The 17,067-nt window shown below is 46.2% G+C and overlaps 1 protein-coding gene across 1 annotated transcript in view; it reads right to left on the bottom strand.

Moving 5' to 3' along the window:
- The window catches only part of CDH13 (cadherin 13), a 2,391,456-nt gene extending 2,385,966 nt beyond the window's left edge, over window positions 1–5,490 (bottom strand). The window contains exon 1 of the mRNA XM_078669939.1: window positions 5,327–5,490. Coding sequence (XP_078526065.1) covers window positions 5,327–5,371 — 45 coding nt within the window. The 5' untranslated portion in view covers window positions 5,372–5,490. The remainder of the gene's footprint in view (window positions 1–5,326) is intronic.
- Window positions 5,491–17,067: the final 11,577 nt, after the last annotated feature.

Below are 17,067 nucleotides of genomic sequence, written 5' to 3'. Positions count from 1 at the left end.
GATCTCACTGCCTACTTAGGAAATATTCGGAATTGACTTTGACAGTACAGTAAACACAAGTATATGATCATCTAAGCGTTTAAAGGAAAGCACTGTGCCAATCTCATTACACCATAAAATATGCATTATCTACTTATGAACCGAGCTCTGGAAACTGCTGGCATCCATCAAGTGCATGAGAGATCATGTAAGTGCTGTAAGCAGCCTGGAGATGTAACTCAAGGGATTCGGTCCACTCCTTCCTACTTACTTTAGTACTGATAGCATGCATATGTTTATGCGGACTCTGGCTGAGGATCCTGCACCAGGCTTCGGTGGAACAAGGGCGAGTCCAGTATACAATGGAAACTCGATTCAAGATAATCTGCTTACGGACCCCCTTCACCGCAAACAACACAGTCTTCAGTCAGTAGGGTTGTAAACACCAGAACATGCACCCTGCATTCTGAGTAGAGCTGAGGTGTTCAAGGGGTCCAAAACCTGCTCATACAGCATTTTCTGGATAACCTCAGACTATACCTAAGAGTTCATTAAATGCAAATTTATCTCAGGTGAAAATCAATTAAATCTATCATGGATCTGGCCCACCTGGTCCCACAGTAGAAACCCTAGTTCTATAACATCCAGAGGTTAACCATCTAAAACCAACCAAGCGATTTCATTCTCTACCTGTAAGAGCAGAGAAAGCTATTCTAGAAGACACTTTCCTGTATGCTTTAAATGTTCTGTAAGCTCAAGTTGTGTACAACATCACTGCATACAATGAATGTAAGGAAAGGGAGGGGCCACTATTGTCCCTCAACTGAGATCTGCCCTCTAAATCGGTCAATAGCAAGGGTTGAGTTCCAAGTGTTCAAAAGTCACAAAACCACTGGATTGTAAAGATGCAATGTGTGCACTTGTAAACTTCCCACACTTCCTTTAAGCCACATTCTAGACTACATCAAGAGGAAATGACATATCTTGCTTGTTAGGACCAATTCACGTAGCCTCTGACACTGCCAACAGGAGGACTAGGTCATATTGTGTTTCTTCCTATGTCTAAACTCATCATACCTCAAGGGACGTCCCTATAAATCAATGACCATAGTCAAGGACCGCCGCCCCTCCTGAAAGCAAGGCTCACGGGCAAGTCTGCATCAGTGCTTAATTTGAGCCAGTGGTTGCAGGTGTGGCCCACTCACACTCATTTTGGGGACTGGTTATATTTTTCATAATCAGAATTTGACCCAGAGAAAGAAAGGCAGAAAGAAGAAAGAAAACTATCACGACTGTGACTGAGGGAGAAAGCATCGATGGAAATGAACTGGCAAGAGTGAGAGAAGAGACATGCAGTGAGGGTGGCGAGTTTTAAGTTGGAATGAAAACCAGGCAGCCTTGGCGTTCAGCAACTCCGACATTCAGCAGTGCAGGCAGCAGGCTTCTAAAAATAGCTGTGGGACACTCCTCTTGTGCATTTTTTGTTGCTATAAACTATGCACTGACTACATCCAAAACACATAAAATAAAAAAACTAGTTCCTCCCAGGGAGGCAGTTTCTGCCTATGAAATGTAGTGTTCGTTTTCCTTCTTCATGTCAAGTGCAAGGGATACTTGAAGAAGCGCCCGAACTTCTGTTGGGATGGCTGCTTCTTCCACAGAAGGGGAAAGAGCAGAGATGTTTCTTAAAGGTGCAGTGCACCACCTCTGCTGCAGCCACTCCTACAGCACGTGGAGAAGTTGCCCAGCCTCCGTGGAGCATAGTAGCATAGAGAGGATGCCATTGGCCATGATGCAAGCAAGGACAATGCCCCCTTTGACTGCTGATGGGGTAGTAAAGTACAGCAATTCTCTGGATCCAGTGAGCCCTTCAGGAATCTGTACCCTGGTGCCACTGCACCTGCTACACCCCTGTGAGTAGGGTATCCCAAGATGTGGTTTTGGTTGTTAAAGGGTGGTGTTTGATTAAATGCATCACCAGTGTGAAAAAAGGTGGAATAATAAAATCTAATAGGGGGTCTAGCGAGGGTAGGGTGGAGAGACACCAGATGGGGAGATGTTGATATTATTGTAAATACGGCTCTGAGGGTGTGCGTGACTCAATGCTGAAGGTAGGTGTGCTCCAAAGTATTCATATGGACAGACACGCTGTAGTCTCGGTAAGCGCCCATTGGCTTAATTAGACCAACATACCCGAGAGGAATTCTCTGCAGGTGAAAGAAAAGCTGTGGGCTGGAGACAGTGTCTTCAGTGACCCGGAGTGTGGCGGGCACTAATCGTTTCCACAAACGAGATATGAACGGGGAATTTGGACCCAATGATAGCTGCATATCACTCATATGCAGCCCCCCGCCCCCAACTCAGGAATATAACGTGACATAATAAGGTCTGAGCTGCAATGTCGATAAATATGTAATACTTATGAGAGTAAACACAAATTGCGTTGTTGCAAGATCATTATTCTAATAATCGGCCGTGGGCGGTATGAGCTACTAAAGAGGCGGTGCCGCTCGGCGGAGGCACTGGTGGGTACACCCCCTGGGGCACAGCCCTCCCCTCACTCGCCCGTCAAAGGCTGGGACTGGGGACGGGGCTCGTCTGTGTGTGAAAGAGATCAAGTGAGTGCCAGAAGAGTGAGGCAGTGAGAGGGAGAGAGAGGGAGGAGGGAGAGGGGATAGGGGAGAGGGGGAGAGAGGGAGAGGAGAGAGAGAGAGGGAGAGAGAGGAAGAGAGGAAGTGAGAGAAGAGAGGGACAGACAGAACAGCAACAGAGAAAGAACAGCAAGACTGAAAGAGAGGCGGAAAGAAGGGAGGCTTAGAGAGAGAGGGGAGAGGGAGGGAGAAGGAGAGAGAACAGCAAGGCTGAAAGGGAGAGAGAGAAAGAGCGAGAATGAAAGAGAGAGAGGGAAGAGCGAGAATGAAAGAGAAAGACAGAGAGAGGGTGACAGAACAGCGAGAGAGAACATCAAGGCTGAAAGAGAGACATAAAGAAGCGAGAAAGAGATGGGGGTCAAAACTGAAAGAGGCGGATAGTAAACAGAACCAAGAGAGAGAGAGCGAAAGAGACTAGAGAACAAAAAAAGCAGCAAGGGAAACATACAATGAGAAATAACGACGAGAGAGAAAAAATAAAAGTGAGGCATAGAAAAGGCTAGATAATGAAATGAGAAAGAGGGGGATAAAAATGAAAAAGAAAGAACTTATTAAGAGGGGAAGGCGCTACATTCGTGATTAAAGAGAAACGCGGACTTGGAAACCAACTGCAAAACTTAAGATTCCTCCGCCATGTGTCAGTGCCTCTCACTGTCATTTACAAAAGTTATTTTAAGTCGTCTGAATCGTGGCCATCAATATACTTCCATCTGAACCCCCCGTATAAAGAATACGTATCTTGTTTTTTCCGCAGCTGCAGAACCCCGCGAAACAGTTTCTCCATTACAGTAGCGGGAGATTGTCTGATATGATTTCCTATAGATCATTTGGGGTTTCCGCCCTCTTGTGCATGTGGGGAACGGTGCGTGTGACCAGAACAGACCCTGCCTGTCTCTGCAGCCCCAGCACAGACAGAGCAGTGTAAGTGCCCGGGACTCCCCGGACAATAGCCGCGCAGAGGGGCGACCCAGAGGGGAGCCGCGGAGAGGGGCGGCCCTGAGAGGTGCCCCTGAGAGGGGCTTCCCTGACAAGAGACAGCTGACAGTTCCGATTCACCAGCAGCACATTCCGTTACACCACAAGCACTGCACGGACCACGGCTGGGACTGCACAATACACGCTGGCCCCACAGCATGATTCAGCTATTTATCCGGTATATTCCACTGAATGCACCTTGCAGCCCCCGAGGGGTGGGCTGTGAGCTACAGTTTGTCCTCGTGCTCGGTCACAGACCAGCTGAGAGGCGGTCGCCGAGGGCTTGTAACCACGCCAGCCTGTCTACGTGTGAACACAGGTAGCAGCAACCGGGCGAAGGGGCATCCCGAGCGAGGGGGAGAGAGAGTGCGACAGAACCGGTGTGTATGTGTGGGTGTCTGTGAGGGAGACAGCGGGTGCGTAACAGTGAGAGGGGAAAAGGTGGGAGACGGAAGAAGCAGCAACAGTGAGAGTGAGATTGTGTGTAAAAGAGGTCGCGGAGTAAAGAGGTAGAATGCATTTTGGAAGAGGGAGCGTTAAAATTAATGCAATCACGGGGAAGAGGCATGGGGAAGGGGGAGAAGAGAGAGAGCAGAGATAGAAAGAGGTAGAGACAGAGACAGAGCGACCAAGAAGTAACGAGAGACATTGAGAAAGGACATTAAAAAGTGGTGGTGGTGGGGGGGCGGGGGGGGGGGAGAGAGTGCGACAAAGGAGGGAAAGAGACAGGGGTGAGGGTATCACGCTACTAGAAAGTGCCAGACACAATACTCCTACCCCTCCTACAAAAAATAACAAAAACCCATCCGCTCATAAACACCCAGCCCGTTTTATCAACCTCCAACCCAGCACACTGCCCTAGGATAGAACTTGCAAATAGATAATTGTTCTTTCTATATAACCTTGCAATCAACAGGCGTCAATTCTCCAAGGGTCGCCTTACTACAGATTAACGATTGGATAAAACATTAATGGTGCATTCTTGCAACGGACTCTGGTGCCTTTTGTGTACAGAGGGCAGTGCCCCTTCCCCAACAGGGCACCCTTTTAAAAGTACACATCTCCTGCAGGGTAAAACACACCCATCCAGAGCCCAGAAAGCCAGCGACACCAAGCGCCTCTGTCCAAAAACGGCGTAGACCAACACAGGGAGGTGCAGGGCACTGCCCAACCATTCATGGGCACGGAGATAGACCAAACACGAGAGCAGCGAAGTAATGAAGCCGGTATATGTTGAAGTAACGGTGCTGAAGTAACGGTACCCCCAGCCTTGGCTGAGCAACCACGGCTGCCCCAGGGAGAACAGCAATAATTGCCCCCGACCCGCCCAGTCTCGGGTGACATGCATTCCCCTTCAGCCTTCTCCAGAGCAGGACCAGGGCGCGGGTACACGGGCGAGCCCCCGCGTGCCCCGGAGTGCCCAGCACGTGCACACAGAGCGATCCATTTATAGCAGCGCGCGGCAGCTGCCAAGCCTTTCACAGCACTCTGGCACCCCGTGCAAGCGCCCATTAAAAGTTCACTCACGCGAGGCGCTGGGGTTGAACCCGAGCGCCCCCCACCCTACATCCAGGTATTAGTCCCCAACACCATCCAGCTTCCGAAGATTTCCCTAAAATTCAGCCTTTTAAAAAAAAACGTCCAGAAATTTGCCACGACGCGGGCACAGGTGAACGAGACAAGCGCCAGGGTGAGAGGCGAAGCCCCTCTCCACACATTACCTGGGAGAGCAGGAGGCAGAGGGCGGCCAGAGGGCTGGGCTCCATGTTATCGCGGCGGCTCGCAGGGACCGGAGGCTGGCTCAACCGAGGCGCGGTGCTGCACTGTGCATATTTCCACTCTGAAGCAGCCTTTGAGAAGACGCCGTGCCTCCAGAGCCAGCCCACTTCCCAACTAGATCAGCAGCATCATTGGAAAACATTGGACGCCGGCTGGCTCCCCGGAACCAATGATTTCACAAGGTGCGCTCGCTCGCGCAGCATCCCTGCCCGTTCCACGCGCCCCGGGTACCTGCCTCCCGCGGACGCAGCCTCAAACTCTGCTTTATTGCACCGTGGGCTTAGCTGCACTGTAACAAATCACGCTTTATGGATTCCAATGGTATTCTGCCTTTCTCTAAACTGAATTGCTTTGGGGAAATCGCTGGCTGCCTGGACCACCGGCGGAAGGCAGCCTCGTTATTAAAATGCCAATAAGGCATGCTTTACTTTCACTAAATCACAGGCAAATGGCAGAAATGTGCTGGAGCTCCCGTTATTGCCTACCCACCCTACGGATGGGAGTCTTCAGTGCACCGTGCAGCAGGAAAAAATGATTATATTTTGTGAGTCCCATCGTCTCACAAATCACAATGCAGACTGGTCAATTGTATTCTGCAGGAAAAATCAATCAGAGGGAATATATTGTATTCATTCCTCAGCCAGAAGGAAGGAACTTACTGTTCACTGCACTTACCAAGACCTACCACGGACAAACTTCTGAGATGCAGCTTCTAAGACAGGGATGCTGCATTAGGCTACAACTCTGCAGGCAATAATACAAATACACTTTTAACTTCTCATTGGATTGCTTTACCCTGTTAGAGGATGGCTTTGAAGTATTGCTTATTGTGGTTAATTGCAAGCATGGAAAACAGCCAAAAAGTATTCCTTTCTTAGTTGATATATGTACGCAATTGAAAGTGAAGCTCCATTCTGAAACATGAGCACATTTACAACATTTGAGCAAAATATCAAAATTGGTGGCAAGTTAAAAAAATCTGTGTAATTTATTAGTTCTTTTGTTGGTCAGAATTTCCTCTCAGCAAATAAATGGCCTTATTTAGAATCTACATAAGAAAACAAATTTCCTATGCCTCTAGTGACTTCACAACACTTATTCATATGAAGTAAGATGAACGCAAACTAATACGTTTACCTTAGCAGTAATTTCTGCCTTTTATTTCATTATTTTTTCAAATTAATATCTTTGATCACAAAAAGAACACATAGTCAACTAAACGAAATACCACATTAGTACTTACACAGTGAAAGTGAACAACGTGAAAATGTGTTTTGACATACAATTCCAAATAAACTCATAATAATCAAATAATTGTAAAGTCACTAGAGGCATATGTAATTTTTTCGTATGTAGTATAACTGGCCCTACCTACCCTCTAATCCTTTGGGCCAAACCCCTCCTTTTTTGACTTATTTAGAATCTGGCAGAAGCCGAGTTCCATGGTAAAAAGTGATGGATGTCATAGCACCTGTATTCAAAACATATTTATGTCAATGGTACCCTAAGTGCAGCATATGGGACATCAACCAAAAAGTGGGAATGTCCTGCTCCACCAAACTTGAAATAAGGCCCAAAGTTCAGTGTTACTCTTACCATAAAAAATGTGCAGTGGCACTCTAGCAGACTGATTGCCTCTTGTTATTTATTACGCAGTGTGTCAGAATCATTTATTGATATACCACCCAATTTGTTCTGCAGTCTTCACCTACATGGTGGCCATCTTTGTTACTAGAAGCGGAACACTCCTAGTTCTGTGGTGACACAATTTGTGCCCTATCAATGAATTTGGGATATTAGGGATGCGTGAAATCACCCCCCCCCCCCCAAAAAAAGAAATCCTGGAAATTTCTCAAGAAAAGGATTTTCTGCACGCTGATTTCACAGAGAAATGAAGAATGCTATGGTTCACTTCATGAGCTACATATAATAACAGGGATGGTTTCACCTACTGCAATGGTGATAAACACAGTTAGCTAGTAGAAACGTTATAAAGATTGCTAGAACCAGTGTTCAAAGGCCATCGAGGACACTGGGCAGGATGAGGACCAATCAGAAAAACATTGCCACTTCTGGAAGCCTGTCTGCATCTTTTCTGCTTCCTTTGAAAGAGACAGTAATTCGAGTCACAATGGAGTTGGTGCTCTAATGAGGTTCCTCTCTGATGGTTCCACGGGGAGCTCATGAATGTCTTTGTTGTGTTGGGCATCTAGCCTGGCTGTAAGGGGAGGATGAGGGCAGGGTTCTAATTTGTATTTGGAGACGTTGATTCTGTGGGCATTTTCGACCGCGAAGCACGAAGGATGAAGATTAAACGGGGAGACAACAAGCCACCATTCATAATGAATTTCTATCTATGAAGAACAAGTGGAATCAGGAGCGGATCAAACACCTCAGAATAAACTAAGACTAAAGAATTTAAACGCTGATGAAGTCCTAAAGGGACGAAACGTGTTGGCTGGGCTGAATGGACTACTTCTGTCAATCGCATTGTTGAATAAAATTGGATTAAAAAAGACTTGCAAGACTCCCGAATGACTACTTTGCATTAAATCATGATTATCGGATGAATTGTTGAAGAAGAATATCATCTTTTGGATGAATGAAAGAATACGCATTGATATAAATTGACGCTCCTTTCCAGCTGTTGTTCTAATTTGCATAGGGTTAAGTAAAACATCCTCACCAATGGCACAGCAGGATTCACCTTTAAACTCAACTGCTCAGTCCTTCTTTAATAGCCGTGAAGAAGGAAGAAGACCCAGCTGTGCAGATAGTTGAGCAGTAAACAACCTTCTGATTTGGTCTCCACAAACAGGGAGATCAGACTCTTCTGTGAGTCATTTCTTTCGTATGGAAGAGCATATGTGCCATTTACCTGAAACTATATAGGACACAGTTGGTCAAGCTATTGACTTGCATGTGGGGAGGCTTCTTCAAGGAAAGGTAATTTCAATTTCATGATTGGTTATGCCATCCTTTTGGGTTTACAAAAGCTATGAGTGAGCCAAAGCACAGCAGATGCAGATGCCACCAACTCAACACACATCCCTCAACTGGGGTACAGAGTGTTGGACTTTGCCCTTTTGGCAGGTTCACCCCTAAACTTTTTGCTTTTAAATGTGACCTGGTGTTAGTTGTTTTTGGCTTCTGGTCACTTTAGTACTGTGTGCCAGTGTAAAGTGTGTGCGCAGTCTGATTGCGTGTGGTGAGATTGGCCTGCCCTCCCATAGGAATGCAGAGGGGAGATGTGTGTCCATGGAAGTTCCTGATGTGAGAGGAATGTAGGGGCGAGTTTGGTCTGTGCGCACTCGTGGGAATAAATGCTGACTGACGGTGTGCGCAGATTTAATGGGACTAGTGTAGAAGTGCCACTTTTAGAAGTTGACATTTCTGTGTGCAGTGAATGTGAATTGATTGTCTGGCTTGTGAGTGACAGGGGATGGCTGGTGTGCCTGGCTCCAGGAGTCAGGATGGGTCTGCCTGGTGGTGAATAGGGAGTTCTGCATGTAGATGGGAGGGAGGAGTTGCACCTGGGACCTGAATAGGGCTGTGCCTTCCCTATGAGGAAAAGTGTTCTTCTGATTGGCATCATTTGTACCGGGACTCCATTGCTTTTTTATTGCCATCTCGTGTTAAACACTTGCACATGACCCACCTGGTAATTTCTGCTGATGCCTGAGGAAATTCTAACTGACACGACAAAAACCATCTTGCAGCCAGCATTTCTGCCCAGGAACTGTCGCACACCCAACCCCCCAGTTCTTTGCAGTTCAACTGAAAGCCACAAGACACTCACACCCTGAGTAGATGATTTATTTTCCATCTCCTGCTCCCAGCCTGTTAAACATCCTTGACACTGTGATCCGGTTATCTGGATAATGGTCTGACTGCTGGCCCTTGATCAGGGTGATTAAACAATGACTTGAAAGAACAGGCTTTGGTCAAGGCAATTGAACAATGACCTAAAAGACTGAGCCTTGATCAAAGCTGAGTGAACAATGATTTGTGTAACAAGCCTTGACCATGTCACCATCTACAAACATCGTCTGGATCTGGTTATCAACTGCATACACTGACCTGTTTAAACAACGAACTAACAGCCAAAAGACTGGGATGAAAAAGTATAAAAGGCTTGTAAGCTGCAGAGTGAAGCAGCAGCCTCCTCTGTCTTGTCTCTGACTAGCTTGGGACTCTGTTCCATAGCCCGGGCTATTGAATAAATCTGGGTTCTTCCTGCAGACGAAGGCTCCTGTGTTTCCTTTTACTACGTATGAAGGATATGGAAGATTTGGCCGGTTCCCCCGCTGCCTAGAGCCAGTAAGTGGGTTTAATCCGGTTCTTCAAATGGCGCCGAATAGAGACTCCACGAGCACGAAGGTCAGGCCTAGTGGATGTGAGGGGGTGCACGGAGAGACTCTGACGGAGGTACCCTACCCGAGGGATTCTTGCAATCCGGTAAGCCGAACGACTCGCCCACTGTTCCTCCTCACCCGGACTGGGCCACTTGACCGCGTTCTCATTGGAGTCCCCTAGCAAATAATTTCTGGAGCAGGACACAGCCCTACGTCTTGTAAACAATGGGATTCTATCAATGTGAGTGGTGACTAATTTTATATGATATTCTCTAAACTTGTGAAAAACTACAATGTGAAAATTAGGCCTCTCTGCGGGTGGCAGAATGAGGGCACTGTGTGTTTTTAAAATACCCTTCACACACTATGAATCCCATAGTGTCATTCTCCCATCATTGGGGTCTTCCCTTCCCTCTACGGGGCGGGGCGTGCTTCAACCTACGAGTGACGCGGGAGCACTTCTATTTTTTGACACTAGGCTATGTGATGTGATGAGGATAGTGGTATGTGTTAGGGAGTGTAGGGACCTGTTTACGTGAATGGTGGTGTAAAAAAAAAAAAGGTAAAAATTCCCTGGCTAGTCGAAAAAATTAATTTTAATGGCTTCGCAAGCTGGGAACATTAAAAAGGGGTTAGTAACTAGAACTACAAGTGTAGTCTACTTTGTCGACATGACATGTTTCATAGGCAGACCCCTCCTGCCTACTCATCAGGACCTCTGTTGATCCCTACAAAAATACTCAATGCTAAACTAAATGTTAAATACCTATGGTCCTAAAACTTAACAGCAAAAATCGGCTTCTAGGTTTAGCCTCTGGGCTTGAGTTGGCCCTTAGTGAGGCATTATCATGAAAAATTGTCATGAAAAATGACCTAATATGGTCTCTGTGGAAAGACAAAAGGGAGAAAAAGGGTACATGATTGTAGAATTACAATTTGTCAAGCACAATTCATACATGGCTCATTTTTGCGTGAGTCACAATGTGGCTTAGTATCCCAAAGTATTCTCAACATTAATTATGTATATGACCTGATGAACTGCCTTTCGCCATTGTGGCCAAAGGGTATGAACCCTTGGAAAACTTCAACACAAAGCGTGATACACAATTCAAACACAAACACATATTCACATTCCACAACGACCCATCTGGTGGTGGGTTTTTAAACAAGCAAGGGTGTGGGCCTTGCAGTTCCAGGACAAGTGTCTAATCAAGAAAAACGTCTCACTAGCGGCATGACATCAAAACATCCACTCATCATACTAATAAGTGGGTCATTTATCACACATGCGGGTTGATGTATTATTCGTGAATTAAAAGGCAAATGGTGGCTTAATGCCTCCCAGACATCAGCCTAATAATCTCCCTAATGCGCCGTAGTCAAACATGTTGGTTGAAATAATGATCGTAAAGACGAACGAAATCAAATGATGGCAAATGCCTCCAAATGTGCAAGCATGCTACAATTGATACATACAATTGAAGCGTGGTGATAGGACCTCATGAGCCTGCGTCTTAGGGTGATTAGTTGACTGGTTACTAAAGAGGAAAGTTTAAACATAGTCACTCACGCTGTTTTTGGGCGGCAGAATCTCACTGTCAGAGACGCACCCCTCCGCTATCACAAGACCAAGTTTTTAAAGACCCATGGTCAGGGTCTCACTTACGTGACCGCATGCCTAATCTGGCTTTATTCCATACCCTTCAGCAGCTCCGTGGATGTGACCGGAGTCCTGCCTCGGCTTGTGTTCTTATGCCGGAAAAAAAGCCTAGTCATGATTGCCTCTGAAAAAAGACTAGAGAGCTGACCCAAAATGGCGGCGTCCATCAGGACACTGCTGGTCTATAGTCTGTCGTCTATTTTTTCTTCTCTTGATCATGTTTTTTGAAAAATTTGCGCAGTACTTTCTAAATACATCTCATTCATGCCGCAACATCTTAAATTAATTTGGAAGCGATTTTTGTTTTTATTTTGTTTTGAATTAGTCTGCCAGGAGGCTCACTGAATGTGATAGGCGGGCTTGAACTTTTAGAAATGTGAAAGGTGTTATATTGAATGCATGATCCATATTCCCAGGGTGGTCAGAGTCTATGCACTGTCTTTGAGAAATGGGGAGCTATTCATGGGTCCTTCCGCAAGACATGTTGCACTATGTTTGTCAGTATTATGCTGAGTCTCACATTAGCCCATGTTCCTATTGTTTTTTTCAATCTGCTGAAACTATAATACGGATAGCCTCATAGTTTGAGATCTCAGGGTATCATCGTTCTCGTGTCATCATGATTACTGTTGCTGTGGCATGCCATGGGTGGGTATATGGCGCAATCATTAATGTGTTGGATGGCCGTGCCAAAACGTCAGAGTTGGCCCCATGGAATATCATCATTAAGGCCGCAGTTGTTAGTGTCCAAGCGGAACACCCACCTTTGTTCGTTCTCCAAGAGCATATGTTCCCTGGATACCTGCTCTATCACTGTCCATGAGATATCATCAGGCCTGTGTCATTTTTCCAGAAAGTGAGCGGTCAGCTTAGTACTAGCTCTTAGGCATCTGATTATGCTCTTGTGTTCCCCTATCCAGGTCTTGATTGCCCTGCTCGTCATTCCCACAAGACGGAGGAATTGTCCGTAGGGTAGGTTATCTCGGAGATGTTTGGGGTGGAAACTCTGGTACAAGAGGAGGCAGTTCATGGCTGTACTTTTGAAATGTGTTGCCGTCATTAGCCTTCCATCTCTTGGGAAGATGTTCAGGTCAAGGAACACCAGACTGGTTCTGGAGACCGTGCTGGTGAACTTGAGAAATTCGTCTTGGTAGTTCAACCACGTCAGCAATTGTTTTGATGTATCCTCATCCCCATCTCAAATGATCAGAATATCGTCGATGTATCTCTGCCAGACTTTTATCCTTTGTCTGAATGGGTTGTTGGGGTGTAGGATCCTCCTGGTTTCCAAATTGTGTACGTAAAGACCAGCTATGCTGGGAGCAAATGTGCTCCCCATGCTGGTCCCATGTTTTTGTAAGTACAGAGTCCCGTCATATTCGAAGACATTCTCCTTCAAGGCGAGGGAGCAGCACTCCATCAAGATGTTCCTTGGTGTCTGGTATTCCCAGTCGTCATCAAATAGGACGTCTTCAATGATACTGAGCGTCTCATTGTGGGGGAGACTCGTGTAGAGACTCTCCACATCACAACTGATCATTAGTTGGCAATTTGGATCAAAGGGGAGGTCTTCCAGCAAATTCAGTACATCCTTAGTATCCCTGAGGTATGTACTAGTGCGTTGTACCATCGGGCGTAAGAAAGCATCTGCAAATTTTGAGATCGGTTCCAACACTGAACCGATGCCAGACACAATCGGTCGTCCTGGAGGGTTATCCAGTCTTTTGTGTATCTTGGGTAACGTATATAGGTATGGTGTCCTTGGGTTTTTTGACACAGGAAATCACCTTCCTTCTTTGTTATCCAGCTGTGGGCCAGTGCTTCTTCCACCATGGTGTTGATTTTTACTTGGATCCTCTCGGTTGGATCGGTCCTGAGTATTTCATAATTTCTTTGGTCCTGAAGCAATCTCACGCATTCATTGTTGTATTGTAATTTGCTCTGAATGACCGTCGCTCCCCCTTTGTCCGCTGGTTTTATTATCAAGTCGGGGTTGTTGCTCAGTTCATGTAAGGCTTCTCGTTCATCCTTGGTGATGTTTTGGAAAACCTTCTTTTCCTTTGGGTCCATATCCTTGATGTCTTTCATAACCGCCTTCTCAAAAGTAAGGAGTTCCACAGGTAGGGTGCAATCCAAAGGGGTGAAATTGGAATGGGTCGCAGACCTGTGTCTCCCAAATCCGTTATTTTTTCTTTGTCCTTGAAGAAAACCTGTATCTTCAAACGTCGTATGAACTCTTGGATTTCCTTGCAGAGAAGGAATATGTCCATGTTGGTTGTAGGGACATACCCCAGACCTTTTTCCAAAACTCTCATCTGAGCTTCTGTCAGGGTTGAATCGGTCAGGTTTACAACAAGACTTACTTCTTGTTCTTGGATGCCCCTGTTATGCTCCTTGTTGCCACTCTCGGAGGATCTTCTTCTCCTTCGGTCCAGTGTACGGTCGTTCCCCTCCGGTTGCGCCCCCGGTTGCCTCCATGGCGCACCTCTAAAAAAGGATTCTGATTGTAATAGCCATAGTCTTGTTGTTGGGAAGACCATGGTGGGTATGGTCCTTGTGGGTGTTGAAATGGTGGGGGCCCGTATTGCTGGTGTGGGTACATCATTGGCGGCGGATGGTTGTTCCAACCTCTTACCCCCTGGTAGTGTGATCGTCGATAGTTCTGGCGAGTGCCTTGGTATCCTCGTCCTCTTCCTCTACTTGAGTTTGAGCCGGTGGAGCCACTGTCTGAGGAGTCATCTTCAGTGGTGTTGGTTCTAGTGGAACGGTGATCATCCTTGATGTAGGGATAGACCTTCTCTTGTGTCCATCTGGATGTATCCTTCTTGAATTTCTCGTACTTGTTCAGTTTCAAGGATGTTTTTATAATTAATACAATCCAGTCCCGGGTGCATCGCCACGAGATCTGGGACCAGTCGATTCTGAAAGTTTTATCCTCAAGGAAAATGAACAGTTCGTTATGGAACACCAAGCCTGGTGGTGCTGTATTGACTCTTAGATACTCAGACATGAGTAGGCCATGGAGCGCAGTCTTGATCTGGGTTTCCTCAGTTCCTCCAGTTCATCCCAGTCGCTGTTACTTGTACTAGGCACCGCCGTGTTAACCCCCTCAAAAGTGCCTAGTGATGACATGAGGTTTGAAATTTCACCCTCGGTAAAGGCAAGTCCTAGATTAGAGATGATAGAATCACCCTCCTGAACTAGACTTGTAAACAATGGGATTCTATCAATGTGAGTGGTGACTAATTTTATATGATATTCTCTAAACTTGTGAAAAACTACAATGTGAAAATTAGGCCTCTCTGCGGGTGGCAGAATGAGGGCACTGTGTGTTTTTAAAATACCCCTCACACACTATGAATCCCATAGTGTCATTCTCCCATCATTGGGGTCTTCCCGTCCCTCTACGGGGCGGGGCGTGCTTCAACCTACGAGTGACGCGGGAGCACTTCTATTTTTTGACACTAGGCTATGTGATGTGATGAGGATAGTGGTATGTGTTAGGGAGTGTAGGGACCTGTTTACGTGAATGGTGGTGTTAAAAAAAAGGTTTAGAATTGAGTATTTTTGTAGGGATCAACAGAGGTCCTGATGAGTAGGCAGGAGGGGTCTGCCTATGAAACATGTCATGTCGACAAAGTAGACTACACTTGTAATTCTACTTACTAACCCCTTTTTAATGTTCCCAGCTTGCGAAGCCATTAAAATTAATTTTTTCAACTAGCCAGGGAATTTTTACCTTTTTTTTTTTTCTTTACACCACCATTCACGTAAACAGGTCCCTACACTCCCTAACATAGTGTGAGGGGTATTTTAAAAACACACAGTGCCCTCATTCTGCCACCCGCAGAGAGGCCTAATTTTCACATTGTAGTTTTTCACAAGTTTAGAGAATATCATATAAAATTAGTCACCACTCACATTGATAGAATCCCATTGTTTACAAGTCTAGTTCAGGAGGGTGATTCTATCATCTCCTCTACACTTCCCCAATTGATTTTTTGGAATCACAGCCCTACGTCTACAGAAGAGAACTACCCCTGTAAGGTAAGGGTGGACTGATCACCCACCAAGTCTGTATGATTCTGTAATTGACTTTCGCAAAAGCCAAGCTGTTATTGACTTTTGCCAAAGCCAAGCAAGCGAGGTGAATTTTTAAAAACCCGCGGGTGTCTGTTCTGTATGAATTCTGCTGTTATTGACTTTTGCAAAAGCCAAGCAAGCGAGGTGAGTTTTTAAAACCTGCTGGTGTCTGTTAACCGTTTTTAAGCATGCCAGTCAGTAGTAAGTTCAAGAAATTATGTTGTTGTATGTGTACGCAGGACTCCCAGCTGGAGGCGGCTTGTCCGCTTCCTCCAGAAGGGACCCCTGGCCATACGATGTATGTTAAACATGGCCCTTCTGCGATGTTTTCCTCATTCTGGGTGAAATATACAAAACAAAGTAATGCAGAATTATTATTATTATTATTATATCTGATTTTGTAGAGCGCTCAGCTACCCGTAGGTTTCCCGGCGCTAAACGAACAGAAGTAAGAGAGGACAACGGAAGATAAGGAATCGGTTACAGAGAAAATAACCAGGTTTTCACACCTTTGCGGAATTTGATGTAAGATGTTTCAGACCGCAGAGGGATAGGAAGTGAGTTCCAGAGCGCAGGTGCCAGGTGGGAGAACGAACGTCCGCCGACTCTGGCACGCTTAAAGCGGGGAACAGAGAATCTGCAATGAGTGGAAGACCTAAGGGTGCGAGAGGGACAATATTGCTGGACTAAGGTGGAGAGATAGTGGGGGGCTTTTCCAGCTTTGATGCGGTGCATAAAGCAAAGTGCTTTAAATTTGGTCCTAGATTCTATGCGCAACCAATGAAGGCTGCGCAGGGAAGAAGAGACTGAGGTTGTTCTCGGGAGATTACAGAGTAGACGGGCAGCCATGTTCTGAACTACTTGGAGCTTCCTGGTAACCTCCTTACAGGCACCCAGAAGAAGTACGTTGCCGTAGTCCAGCCGCGATGTCACTAGGGCCTGGACCACTGACTTCTGGGTATCTGGAGGCAGCATCCATGTGATCTTCCTCAGCCACCTGATGATGGTGGTACAGGTGGCCGAGACCTTGACCACATGTTGTCTCATGGATAACTGATTATCAAAGAGGACCCCCAGATTGCGTGCTGACGTTACTGGGACCGGTAAAGGTCCCATTTGCTGAGGCCAATGTTGCGGGCCCCAGAGAGCGGAATCCGGCCCAAACAGGAGAAGCTCTGTTTTATCGCCGTTCAGCTTAAGCTTGTTAGTCAGCATCCAGTTGGCGATATCAGTGAGTCCAGCACAGAGAGAAGAGGAAGGGGAGTGTTGATTAGAGGAAAGAGAAAAAATAATCTGGGTATCATCAGCATAAGAAAAAATAGAAAGTCCCGCCTGTTCCGCAAGAAAAGCAAGAGGTCTAACATAAAGGTTAAAGAATAAAGGACTAAGGATAGAACCTTGGGGAACACCATATGGAGAGTTGTGAACAGTGGACACAGAAGAGGGGGAAAAAACCTGGAAAGTGCGATGAGAAAGAAAGTCAGAAATCCAGGCAAGGGCGGGGCCGCAGATACCCACAGACTTCAGGGCAGACAAAAGGATGCTATGGGAGACGGTGTCGAAAGCGGCACTCAAATCCAAAAGG

This window comes from Lissotriton helveticus, chromosome 12 (assembly GCF_964261635.1).
Source record: "Lissotriton helveticus chromosome 12, aLisHel1.1, whole genome shotgun sequence".
NCBI lineage: Eukaryota > Metazoa > Chordata > Amphibia > Caudata > Salamandridae > Lissotriton > Lissotriton helveticus.
The sequence above is the reverse complement of the archived record's forward strand: the minus strand, read 5'-3'. Positions and strand labels throughout refer to the sequence as shown.